The 13,010-nt window shown below is 37.7% G+C and overlaps 3 protein-coding genes across 3 annotated transcripts; 1 reads left to right on the top strand and 2 right to left on the bottom strand.

The window, feature by feature from the left end:
- Positions 1 to 91: 91 nt before the first annotated feature.
- On the bottom strand, positions 92 to 2,078 carry LOC124283907. The gene is made up of 6 exons (XM_046719943.1): positions 1,769 to 2,078; positions 1,299 to 1,457; positions 978 to 1,075; positions 647 to 746; positions 292 to 441; positions 92 to 126 (listed from the first exon to the last, which is right to left on the bottom strand). The coding sequence occupies exons 1-6, from the start codon at positions 1,833 to 1,835 to the stop codon at positions 92 to 94; spliced, it is 609 nt and encodes a 202-aa protein (XP_046575899.1). The 5' UTR covers positions 1,836 to 2,078.
- A 5,307-nt stretch (positions 2,079 to 7,385) lies between these two features.
- Positions 7,386 to 9,036, top strand: LOC124283915 (zinc finger protein draculin-like). The gene is made up of 2 exons (XM_046719948.1): positions 7,386 to 7,749; positions 7,923 to 9,036. The coding sequence occupies exons 1-2, from the start codon at positions 7,602 to 7,604 to the stop codon at positions 8,669 to 8,671; spliced, it is 897 nt and encodes a 298-aa protein (XP_046575904.1). The 5' UTR covers positions 7,386 to 7,601; the 3' UTR covers positions 8,672 to 9,036.
- An 873-nt stretch (positions 9,037 to 9,909) lies between these two features.
- Positions 9,910 to 12,321, bottom strand: LOC124283912. The gene is made up of 5 exons (XM_046719946.1): positions 11,779 to 12,321; positions 11,520 to 11,590; positions 11,078 to 11,386; positions 10,582 to 10,702; positions 9,910 to 10,374 (listed from the first exon to the last, which is right to left on the bottom strand). The coding sequence occupies exons 1-5, from the start codon at positions 12,112 to 12,114 to the stop codon at positions 10,180 to 10,182; spliced, it is 1,032 nt and encodes a 343-aa protein (XP_046575902.1). The 5' UTR covers positions 12,115 to 12,321; the 3' UTR covers positions 9,910 to 10,179.
- Between the last annotated feature and the right edge of the window lie 689 nt (positions 12,322 to 13,010).

A 13,010-nucleotide genomic window follows, 5' to 3' on the forward strand; every position in this document is an offset into this window, starting at 1 on the left:
AACAGAGAGAAAAAATGATGCAGTTTTACATAAACATAATCTGCTAAAATGTTACTGGTGGGGGATCTGTTTCTTTTAATGCTTGTTAACATTACTTCACAAGTTTCTTGTCGAGGTTGAACAGTGCTGCACATACAAATTGCATTTGATCCAAAATACTCTTAAGTCTGAGTGGGATAACTCTTTGAAAGATTTGAAACTTCTTAAGCCTTCCTATGGCACGTTCAACGTGAATGCGTGAACTGGCAATTCTGCTTGTCTTTACTACTGCTTTTGATTTCAACTGCTTACCCATAGAAAATGGTGGTATGTTGAGAGTGCACATTCTTTTAGTAAGTAAATCACGTATTAAAAATCCTCGGTCAGCCATGATGTCATCTCCGTACTCAAGTTTGTCTAGGAAACCAGACTGCTGAACAATCTTCCTGTCTGATATTGAACCTGTATACAGATTTGAGAGAAAAACAAATGTACCAGAGGGGGATATGGCAACTAATGATTTTACAGTGTTGTGGTGCTTGTATTGGGACCATGTGACTCGCTGAGATGAAGCTAGACTTGGTTTTTGAATGAAAAATTCTGTGCAGTCAATAATTACTCTGGTCTTACGAAAACATTTGAAGCACTTAGGTAAGCATGAATTTACTTGATACCGAGTTGGCCAAGATACTAGGAACTGAAGTTCGTGGTACATAAAAGAAATCCAAGTGGTGACCTCTCCTCCCAGGTTTTTGACCATGATCCTCCTGAAACAGTTATTACATCATTCATAGTATATGTCTAAAACTCAATAACCTCCCCCCAAAATAATGGTCTCCAAATGATTCATTTTACCTTGTTAGATATATATTTTTTGGCTCTACTTTTAAAAGTTGGTCTAGCTTATAAGCTTCTTTCTTACTATAACCTTCACTGTGATGAACATCATCATCCTTACATTGATGAAATTGCAGCTATTGGAATTTTAATATAATTACTGTTAAGCCAGCAGTGTCAGATCCACGCCAGTAGTTCAGTCTCTTGGCTTTCGTCATCAGCAGATTCAGAATGATGGCAAATAGAGATGTTGTCAGACCTGTGTAGATAGAAATAATTTATTCTCTTATTTATAATGATTATTTATAGAAGCATTGATATAAATTACCATTAACCAATGACCATTTTGATTTTTGGTTACCATGTCAAAGGTCTAAAAAATGTTGGTTAAAGTTTAAATTTAATAATCGCCATTTGGACTAACAAGAAAAACTTGAAAAATTGTTTGTAGCACATGTTGAATTTTATATTGTAATAATTACCTGTGTAAAATTTGCAGGTGCCATCGTCACTTTTTATGGTGCGTATGAAATCGTTCCTTTTCAGAACTTTGGGGTCTTTTATCTCTGCATCACTGTACCCAAGCATATGATCCATGTTAATGTCTGTCTGTGTGCATGCATCCGCTGTGATGCTTGCATCTGTATCAAGTGAGATTGTAATATTTAATATCAATGCCGTATCAATGTTAAAATAAATCAGTTACTTCAAACTGCATTTGTTTTTTTAACACGTTTCGCCCCGCCAGGGCTCATCAGTGCAGCTTGGCTTTCCAAACGAGGAAAACTGCAGACATGTATCACTTATTAGACCTACATGATCACCAAATTCTGTTTTAAGTTGTTCAGTTTAATATTACATTTGGATCAATATCAAATATTTTGCTTGATGAAAGAATGATAATTAGCTTTGTGATTTATCAGGACAACTTACCGGTACTTTGACTACTTACCTTGATGATCATCACTGAAAACTTCAAAGTAGTCATGAAAGTTGTCCAATAGTGGTGATGACAACATCTCCTGAATCTGTTCATCTTGTTCCTCAGGGGAAGGCACATTCACTTGGAGTTCTTGCAGTGGGTCCTTTTTAATGCAGTGAACATAAATTCAAATCATATAGGCCTCTACTAGTTTTCATTTCTGGACAATTGTCAAAATGGAACATTCAGGCAATACATTAATTTTCCACAAAAATTAAATGAGTAGTTGCACCTAGCAGCATATAGGAAAACAATTTCCATTTTAAAATAGCTACAGCACTTTAGTTGTGTCAAGTGAGTAAAAGGTAATCAGTGATTGTTCTATAAGAAATATGAGAACGTTTTGAAGAGTATAACAATTTACTGGTTGAATCGCTCGATATAACTTCGGTGGTTTTTGCGGCTATATAAATAAACACCGGTATAAATCGTCCCCAATTCGTCAGTTATCCCTTCATTCCAATTCAACTCGTTTTACGCTGTCTTTTCGTAAATTTTTTCCGTCCGCAAAGAAATTCATTTTATTTAATTCTTAGGCTATAGGTCAATGGTTAATCATATCACTCCTTGAACTTACACCATCGCCAGAAAAAGTAGTTCCCTTTTCAAACTACACACGTTTATTATGTGCACACAGATTAAATCTGACAATGATGAATAGATCATAGTATTATAGATAAAATGGACGGAATTATGAAACCGCCCTCTAGTTACAGAAATGAGCGGCCCGCTGATTCCTCAACTACGGGCCACTATCAGTTCTGTTGTCAAATGACGTCACAGCAGGTGACGTCACGCTCCATAATGACGTCATAAATCTTGTTTCATGATCTAACAGTGTTGGGCCAACAGCCCGTTGCCAGTAAGTTGTTTGAACTTAAAATTAAATTTATGATACTGTTTTGTCTTTTTTAAACACAAATTCCACCCATTTTAGCTGGATAGGGTAGTTAATTGACCTATGGCTTCTGCAAATGACAATGTCCTGCAAAGCAGCGTTACCCCAATAGTGTAGGGATACATTCAAAGGTTTTGGTGAATCGGTTTTCAAATTGCGACCGTATATGCTGATTATACGGTCGGAAATTTATAGCATTGACCAATCAGAACTCGTGTTACATACTAAGTTGAATTAGAATCTGGTATATATATAGTTTGCTTTCTACATCTGTCTTTAATCACCCGAAGAAGGGGCAGGAAGTAGTACAGGAACGTCGTGTTATACAATAAAGAAGAAGTTGCCATTCATATAGACCATTCTTAATGAGGCCTCATGAATATTCATATCTGTACCAAAACGAGGCTAAATTGGGCAAGGACACAATCGCATAATGGCGACAAATGTCAATGTATACTTCCTGGTTTCAAATTTCCCCCTGAACGGTACATTACGAAACTGTCCAGTAGTTCAGGGAAATCGCAGAGAAATGGGAAAGGGCTACAAAAATGTTTCTGTAGCATATCCACGGATAGAAGGGTGAATAATTACTGTACATCACGACACATCACGATAAGTCGTATGACCTAGATATCTAGGTTAACGTTTACCATGTTGCGCAGCATTTATGAAGGGAAGCTACTCTAAAGTCACAATAGTGGAAATATTACCAAGGGAAGTCAATTACGTTTACTTTATCAACATATAATTTTTGGCAATGTCACTACCAAACGGATTGCCGAACATTGTTCCTTTTCACAGGAGTTTAATGTTTCGCAGTTTGCGGGTTCATCTGGCGGTTTTCTGCCCGAGGTCTGTTTAACAACTGCTCAATAAATTTCACAATAAACAATCACAAATAAACAGAATACAACAAGATCAGCTTCCTATTCGCCACGCCGCACAACTTCGAAGTCGGTCAGTGTATTATTACGCGGTCAAACAAGGTATTTACAAGTGAAAGGTACAATATATATGCCAGCTGGTTAAAATGCTATTGTTATTGCTTCTGATATTTGTTTCTGTTTGATGCTGTTATTGATGTTATACTTATTAAAGCAGCTTCAAACCTCATAACGAATTTTTGTTATATTTTAAAGATCGGATTCTTTGAGAACTATTTCTTCAAGGGTTTGGGATACATGTGTAAAGAAAATCGCTGTGTATACAAACATCGCTGCAATACGTACGTTCTTGAACCGAATGGCATTACAACATTTTACAGGTATTAAAACACACTAAACAATGATCATCTACAAATGGGTGGAAAACGTATGTGTAAACTTCAAAGTGCGAAATTATAAGAATTGAATGTCAGTTTGTGTGTTTTGCACTGAAAAATGAACGATGTCAAAGCGTTGTTCAAACTCTCGCGTGAACTCGCTCGTAAACTCGCTCGTTCACACGAGTTTGAACACCGCTTTGACATCGTTCATTTTTCAGTGCAAACACACAAACTGACATTCAATTCTTAAATGAACAAAGCAAAAGACTCAACGTATTTCCTGACCTGGATTCAAATCATTCACTTCCACATGGGAGTAGTGTTGTTAATTCTTGAGCTGGATAATCGAAATTATAAGTAATATGTAGATCAGGATAGCTCTCCTCGAGTGGATCTGGACCAAACACAATTGTATTATTCATGTGATGAAATTATTTGTTTGGTATTTTTTCTGTTTAAAATGTTTTGTCCTAACGACTCTGTTTTATAGATATAGGGTATTCATTCACGCATATATTGTCAGTTGGCGATGTGCGCGTAACTACATGTTACAATCGCAGAGGAACAACGAATCGCCACATCATCATTTAGAAACGTATTTCAATCAACATGAGTGGGATACAAAGTGCAAGACAAAACTGGATGATTTTTTAAAAAGTTCTTTCTTGACTGATTTGGAGGTGAATAATTATTTTACCTAAATGGACAAGTGGTACCTGCATGGGGAATATCTGAAACAATTTTCAGTACTGTGTTACTATACCATAAAATTGATTTATTGTAGATCTGGTGTATTTATTCTGTACCACTGTAACTGAAGACCTTTTTAAGGAGAACATATTATCAGATTAACATAACAGGATTCACACTACAGCAAACAATTAACCTAAATAAATAACGAACACCTGGAGTGCAGTTAATAAAAAATTAATCTGAAATGGTGTCTTAAAAGTCAAATAACAATAGACAAATTCACAATAGCTTCCAACTGTAACACTGATGAATAACAATAAAATTTTCTGAGGATGCAAATTGAAAATATATTGGGTGCAATATTTATGTTGATAGAAATGTCTTTTTAGATTAGTCTGACATGAATGACAACAATTACAGCTGGATCAATGCATAATTTAGCATAGTTTTCTCCCCTTACACAGTATCATAATCTCTTCCCTATGAATGATTTTTTTTTCTGATTCCCAACTAACTCTTTTCAAACAGGATGAAATACATTCTTTTTCATCAATTATTAATTAAACAGTAGCAAATGTGTTACATCTAAAACTATGCCATTATGAAATACCTTTCTATTATTCAGTTAAATCTATCAATGTGTATGTATTACAGCTGTCTCTTTTTTCATCCATCATTTACACAACACAAAAGCATGAAACAATTTCATTTACATTCATGTCTGTCAATGTTGTGCTGTTTGGGCAAGGTACATCACAAAACCTGGGAAGATATTCAACAAATGAAAACGTTCCAGCTAATCAGTGCCAATGTTTGAAATGATGGAATACTGTAAAATGTTCAATTAATTTTTATCATCATACATGAATTTACAAACTCCAAACTTTTCAAGTTCAAGATTTCTGTTCATTTTTTCTATTTTGTCAACCTTTTCCTTGAGTTGCCTCCCCTGTTCATGTCAGTTTTGCTGGAGTTGTTCTATGTAGGACTGGGGGTCAGTGGCTGCTGTATCACTCTCTGCTTCACTGTAATATAAGCATTGTAAAGCATCACTATTATCTCTTCGACCACACAAACAATAAATATATCTCTGGAATTACAAATATACATCAAGGAATAGAGGCTAACATCATTTCATATTTTAGACAGTATGGGCAATCAATATTTTTATTTGTAAATAACATAGCATATAGGTCAAAGTTCAGTTGTATTAAATTCTTTAAAACCATGTCAGTTGGCAAAATTAACTTAACACGATCTGACATTCTTACTGTATCTGAGATGGTGACTGTGGTAGATTGCTTATGGGAGGTTCCTGAGCTGGTGACATGCTCTCTGACTCTTAATTAGCAGCATCTGAAATGGATATTTGAATGTGTCTGTGTGTGTGTGACATTCACATTGTACATGTGCCCCTAATATTAAAACCTTGCATAGTGAACAGTTTGTACATTACACGGCAGATCTAGATTTCTAGACTATGCCATGTGCCGTAATTATTTTGTACTTACTATAAATCATTTTCCAGGATCTCTCCGTATTTTCGTCAACCACTGCCTTCTTCTGATCTGATTCTTGGGAATATGGTGAAAAGATACCGTAACATCCTTACGGGCATCACTCCAACGCAAAGGCACACAGCAGTATATCTTTCCTTTTCGAGGTCGCCATTTTCAAGGTTGGGTCAACCTATTTAAGCCTCGCTTTCGATTTGACCTCGAGGTCATGCATATTGGCTAAGAATGGTCTATATTCGTCTTATAAATCCTAACCAGGGTCTTCACGGATCGCTGAAATAACAATTATGTTTTGTTTAATTGTAGGTAGAATCTGTGTATTTGTTGTAGACAGCAGACAAAATTCAAAATTGAACCACTTTTAGTTTCAACACATTCCCTAGACACCCCATGAAACTCTCAGAAGTCAAGCTGCCAAATACGGTCACCCATCCAAGGTCTCTCCGCGTCAACGTTGCTTAACCCCCTGGATGCCGAGTTTTTTTTCAGGCGCACATTTTCAGACCCTCCTATCTATTTGACTAAAAAGAAGCATTATTGGATTGAATGTAAACAATATCGTGTGTTTAGCCACCACATGCGAATGAATAGCATTAAATGTGCTATGGATGCAGCAACTATCTTTGTAAAAGCGGTTGGCATGGGAAGTGCTACACAGCCGCTATTGGAACGTAAAGCATCGGCAACCGAAAACTTTCGGTCATCTCCGTTAAATTCCGCATTTCGCCGAACAACGCCAACACTTCCTGTCGTCACAGCGCGCGAAAAATGGCTGACAAGAGAGCAGAAGTGAAAGGGGTAAGTATTTCAATCAACGCTTATCTCCAGAGAACGTAATTCTGATGAAGAAAGAAGTGCGCATTGAACGTACACCATCATCCCCCTTTGATAGCAATACTTCATCATCGTCAATAATGTATTTTGTGTCCATTATCTACGTTTTTGTTTGGAAGTCGAACGGAAATCTCAAGCTGCGATCGGCGGAAGTATTCCATGAGGCTGCCAACCTCCTTCGCCTTGTCTTTGTCGAGTGAATTCTCACATGTAAATTTCGGCGATTCAGTGAGGAGCAAAGTATGACTCAGAGTGAATATTGTATTCGGGATTTGTGGATGTGGAGTTGGCACGTTCGTTGACAAGGCGAGGCATACGCTAAGGGGCTTTTCGAGGAGTGACCACTTCCCCTTATATAGTCTCCCTGGGCTGAGCAATAATTTCATAAACTGGTTACGTCTGAGAGACAGCTGTTGTATTTTGCCCCATATTTGCTCACATAAAAGATTGTAAGTCAGTGTCCATAGTATGCATTTTGCTCGTGTCTGATTGTGATTTAAACTATATTACTTTATTTAACAGATTCCCTTACCAGACCATCATGTGTTTGTTTTGGCAAATACACTGTTGCCGAGTGTGCTCGGATCTGGTGGGCGGATGGGTGAGATGTGCGACAGTTGTGACATTCCTACTGTTCCTGAAACTCAGTCATCGACAGCCTGTTCAGAGATCATACATGGAGTCTCCCCAATATTACATTCTTCCTATGTGCCAGAGTCTCCAGCAGTACTTCTCACACCAAGAGGTAGACTATTGCCCTTCAGTGTCGGTTCTCCAGCTTTCCATTGAGATTGTAAAGATATCTGACAAACACAACATTTTTCACTCCCCTTTCATTCCATGTTCTAAATAAAACTCATAATGATTAATTTTCTGAATATATTTCATAATCTTAATCTTTTTGTTTTACACTTACAGATCACAGTCAACCTTTACAGGATCACACAAGTTTCCTGGATATGTCTCATTTAGATGAAACAGAGGGAAACACTTCTAGGATTGATGAGACATTGTTCGACGCATCTGAGACAAAGGAGCACAAACCATCTGTACAATGTGGGACTTGCGGGAAGATTCTGAAGAGCAAAGGCTCCTTGAACCTGCATGTGAGGCGCCACACAAGAGATTTTAACTTCTCTTGTCAATTGTGTGGCGAGTCTTTCCTCATCAACCAGTTGCTGAAAGAACATGTCGCCAAAGTCCACAAAAAAACTGGTGTTGTAAAGTGTAAGTTCTGTGGGAAAGTCACAACAACATTCCGTGGTATGCGCGAGCATGTTAAGGAGCATGCTGGTGAGGAACACAAGTGCCATGACTGTGACATGTCTTTCTCAACGAAAACAAAATTGAAGCGTCACATGTCCTGGCATTCCAAGGACTTTGAATGCAATGTTTGTGGGAAGTGGTTTCCTTCCAAAGGACAGCTAAAGATCCACAGCCTGATACACGATGAACATGCACAGAAATACCAGTGTTCACACTGCAATTATGTGTCTATTTGGAAGGCGAGCATCAATCGGCATGTCAAGACGAAACATACTGATACACGGCAACACGTATGTGACAAATGTGGAAATGGATTTAAAGAAAAGAGTACTCTGACAAGGCACATGCGGCGGAACAGTTGTGATAGGCCTCGAGCGAGTAGCATGTGGGAGGAATTGTGATTGTATTATTGCATTTGTGATAGTGAGTGAGTTTAGTGCCAGTGACAAAGATATTATTGTCATTGCCTGGAAACCATCATTGAAGGATCTAGTACTTGCCTCATGTGTAGTCTTTCATCACCAGTGCCAAAGATATTGTCATCAGTATGTTATGTGCCAAATTTATATCACCAGTGACAAAGATAATATTTTCATTGCCTTAAAAACCATCAGTATTTCTAGATATTTACAATGTTATGAAATGGCATTGGTGTCAATCTAATATGTTCCATGCATACCTTGAGAATACATTGTAATTCATATCTACTGGCCATTTGAATTTAACATGTCTGATTTTTAAAAGTTAAAATGGCATTCAATCCAGAATCTTTAGCGGCGGGGAAAATTGTCACATCAGTGGCAAACACTTGTTGTTTTATGAATTTGAACTAGTGAACACTTTTGTTTCTGTTAACATGTAAATATTCTACATAAAATATGTATGCTGCCAGCATACAGGTTGTGGTAAACTTTAAAAATATGTCATGACATTTTTCCGTTTGCTTAATGAATAAACATTGTCAGTTGTCAACTAAGATTTCGACACTACATGTATGTTTTTTGTCATTATTAATCACACACCCTTTGCTTTTTTAAGTTCTTTTGTTTACGTTTCGTTTTTAGTAATAGAATTTCCTCAATGTTGTTTTTCTAGTGTTAGAGATTGTAAATTCTTGTTATTAGAAAATACCTGTGCATGCTTGTAATGTTTGTTCATGTGATCTTGTGTTTTGAAAGTAGAAGGAAGGATGCTTGGCCAACCAGGTTAGCTATAGTTTGGCATGAAATGCATGTGGGCCCGTTTTTTTGTAAGTATCTCTTCATCCAATGACCCAATCGATCTCAAACTGTTCAAGTGGATGGGTCATAAAGGTCAACGTTCGTCAATGTAGGTCATCTGAATAAGCTTTCATGATGACAGCTAGAAGTAGTCAATGATCCAAACGGTCTATCACTGTGCAGTGCACAGTTAACTATCATGAACTGCACGTGCATTTACCTTTATGACCCAACACTGCTGCTGTTACAGGTCATTGGCTCCCTCCCTCTGCAAGCAGTCTGCGGTCTGCTGTTTATTTTGTTGACAGTTACATAGACAGATTCTTTAATACAAATGCATAAAATCGGTGATTTACAATGTGATTAGGTTGTCTGACAAAACATCCACTTGCACAGTTTGAGATCGATTGGGTCATTGGATGAAGAGATATTTAAAAAAACACCGGGTCCACATGCATTTCATGCCAAACTATATGTGATAATGGCAAAGAGAACTAACAAATACTTGCAATGATTGTATTTATTTTTAATTTTGTTTCTATTACCCATGATAACCTGTAATAAAGATATATTTACATATATATATGAAATTCAAGTATTTCATTCATGAACAAATGATAAGCTGTAGATAAAAATGTGGTCGGTTTACATTTGACACAATATCAAAACACATGGTGAGAGTAACACATTCAGCACTGGGACATATGTTCATCACAGCGGGCAACAGAAAGTCCAGCTCTTATTAGTGGATTCATTTTGTTTTCATTGACTTTGTGGTAGCTCCTGACGCCAACAGCACCTCGACCAGGTTCATGGAGACTCGATATACCCTGCATTGGTTTCCTTGCACGACGAAGCCGGGCTGGGGCATCAAATAGGTGGTCCTGTAATAGAAATGAAGAACTCAATAACAAAATTATATGTACTACTTTTGGGTGTACATGAACTTAAAATTATGACAATGCATTTTTTCTAGTGCTTTAATTTAATAGTGATGCTGACATTCATTCTCACAATATTTAATTATATGGCAAGGACATCAAGGCTTAACAGTAAGCAATGCCTATGCACTGTTAAATATTGCTACCCACCTTTATTGGAATGCAATGAATATATGTAGGAGGTTCAACAAGCAAGGGAAGAGGACCAGTATCATTCTCCAACAGTACTTGTGGGTAAACCGGGGCATTTGATAACCTCACACCGAAGCCTCTGCAAGATAGCAATCAGTTGAAAGTTCAGGTGATGAAATAGTTAAACCTGTGGAATCACATTATAAACCACTGTACACTGACGAGTATGTCATCTAAACAATAAGTTACCACACTGCCAGACTACATATACTTTACTCTGTTCCAGGTTTCTTCACAAGCTTTGTATTGAACTGTGAGTGAAATACTGGAAAAGAATAACTGAACACTTGTACATTCCTGTGTTCCCTTATTCATTTCCATGAGTATATTTGATAACAGTAAAAAATACAGGTACACAACCTATCACCCTGTGTAAGAATACCCCATTGGTTAAAAATATACAACTTTTAAATGCCAGGGAAAACAATCCTTCCTAGTATGGTGCTGGACTTACCTGTTTGGATCTTGCCTTACAATGCTTTCCCCACAAATTTTGGCCATGTTCACCTCAAGCTCCACACAGCTGGGGACTCCATTTCTGGCACCTGGCATAGTTGCAAGGCAGGAAAACAGGTTTTCGCATGGCTGACTGCTCAGAGCCCTGTTGTTGTAGGTCCGACGCTTGCAAATAGCATACATAAATATGTCAGCATCGACTGATGCAATGGTTGCCTCCCAGAGAGGTACTGGGTACCCTCTCACATGTGAACCCACTGGAGGGAAGGTTGACAAGTCAGTCAGGGACAAAAGGAATTTCTTGTACCTGTAAAAAATGAGAAATTTATGAACTCATGAAGTTAGGAGAATTAAAGTTACATGAGCTGTAGCTTTTGTTATGGATTTTGGTCATATCACAATGATCTACAAACCACAGGGCAAATTCTAAATTATCTCACCTATATTTCATCCTACACCTGTCAGTAGCTGATATCCCTGGGTCATCACATGCCTGGAACCACTCACGAACCTGAAATGGGTTTAATATTTGTATACCTACAGTCCAAAAGCATGATTAGTGTACCTGAATTCAACAAATTAACATGTTCATCAACATTGAGATAACAAATTTATCATCATCATTTATTCCTATGCAACTTTCTTTAAACCATTAATAAAGCTTTTTATCATACAGTCCACTAACTATGAATAACTTACATATCTGCACAAATCTGCTGACGAGGAGTGTCCCTTGAGTCTCAGCTGATGCTCCACTGGAGCTGAAAAAGTTATCCTTGCATAATCTGTTGACTGCATGTTAAGCTGCTCCTCCATCATCCCTGCCTTCAGTGGTGTTGTGTTTTCTCTGCTCACCTCCACAAAATGTTCTCTCTTTGCAAATCCCAAGTCACCCTTACAGATGGCGGACCGATGTCTGGTCAACAGGTGATGGCTTTCGATCCTTTTGACTTCTATATGACCTCTGGCGCTGGTCATTTCTGGAATGTAAAACCATTCCATTCCTTTGCTAGGCTCAATCTCTGGAACCAACATTCCAAACTCGACTCTTGCATTTTGCTTCCACTCTTGCAATGCCTGCGGAAATCTCCAGTTGGCATATGACACATTCAGAGCAAGTCGTGGGTACTTATTGCTCTGAATAAATTTGGCAGTGAGTTCTCTCAAAGAGGACACTTTTCTTTTCCTATTCACATTCTTCACAGTTTCTGAACCCTCTATTTTCAAATTATGTTTCAGTCTTTCAAGAAAAGTGAACGTTGTGCGAGAATTGCGCTCGCGTGGTCCTGGATCTACGTACGGCTATAAAATGTAGAATATTAAATGTAGTATATTAAATGTCCTATCCGTTGGTATAAATATAAGTGCAACTACCTCGGCGGTTTGAGAAAAAGACCTTGCTAAATGTGGTCCAAATTTTTGTTATGCCTTAAAAAAACCAATAAATTTCTCCGCTTTTTATCGCGCACCGATAAAACTTCTGTGCTACGAATCTTTTATTTTGGCATCTTTACGGAAAGTGTGAGCGAAGAAAATACACCCTGATATCAGAACGACATAAGTGTACAGTATATGAAATGGGTTTGTGTGCTTGTGCATAACGTTATACGCTCAACATTAAAAATAACTCGTAATAAATGTCAAAAATGGATTTTCTTCCATGACGTCAAACGACGACAGAGAGGTCATACACGTATAATGATAAGGGGGCATAACTCCGTTATGCGTAACACTAGGTCAATGTCACTCAGATCACATGGAGAGTATTTGTTGTGGATACGGACGATATATTTTCGTTATTTTTTGTTCACGGTGAACCAAACTATTCCAATTCAAAGTTCCCCAATGTGAGCGGATACGCTTTGGTAGTTTCACAATTTATAAGAAAAGATGACAACGTACTACATGTGAAAGCACGTAATAGCGATTTG

The sequence above is a fragment of the Haliotis rubra genome, unplaced genomic scaffold (assembly GCF_003918875.1).
Source record: "Haliotis rubra isolate DU_JTF1 unplaced genomic scaffold, ASM391887v1 Scf324, whole genome shotgun sequence".
Lineage (NCBI taxonomy): Eukaryota > Metazoa > Mollusca > Gastropoda > Lepetellida > Haliotidae > Haliotis > Haliotis rubra.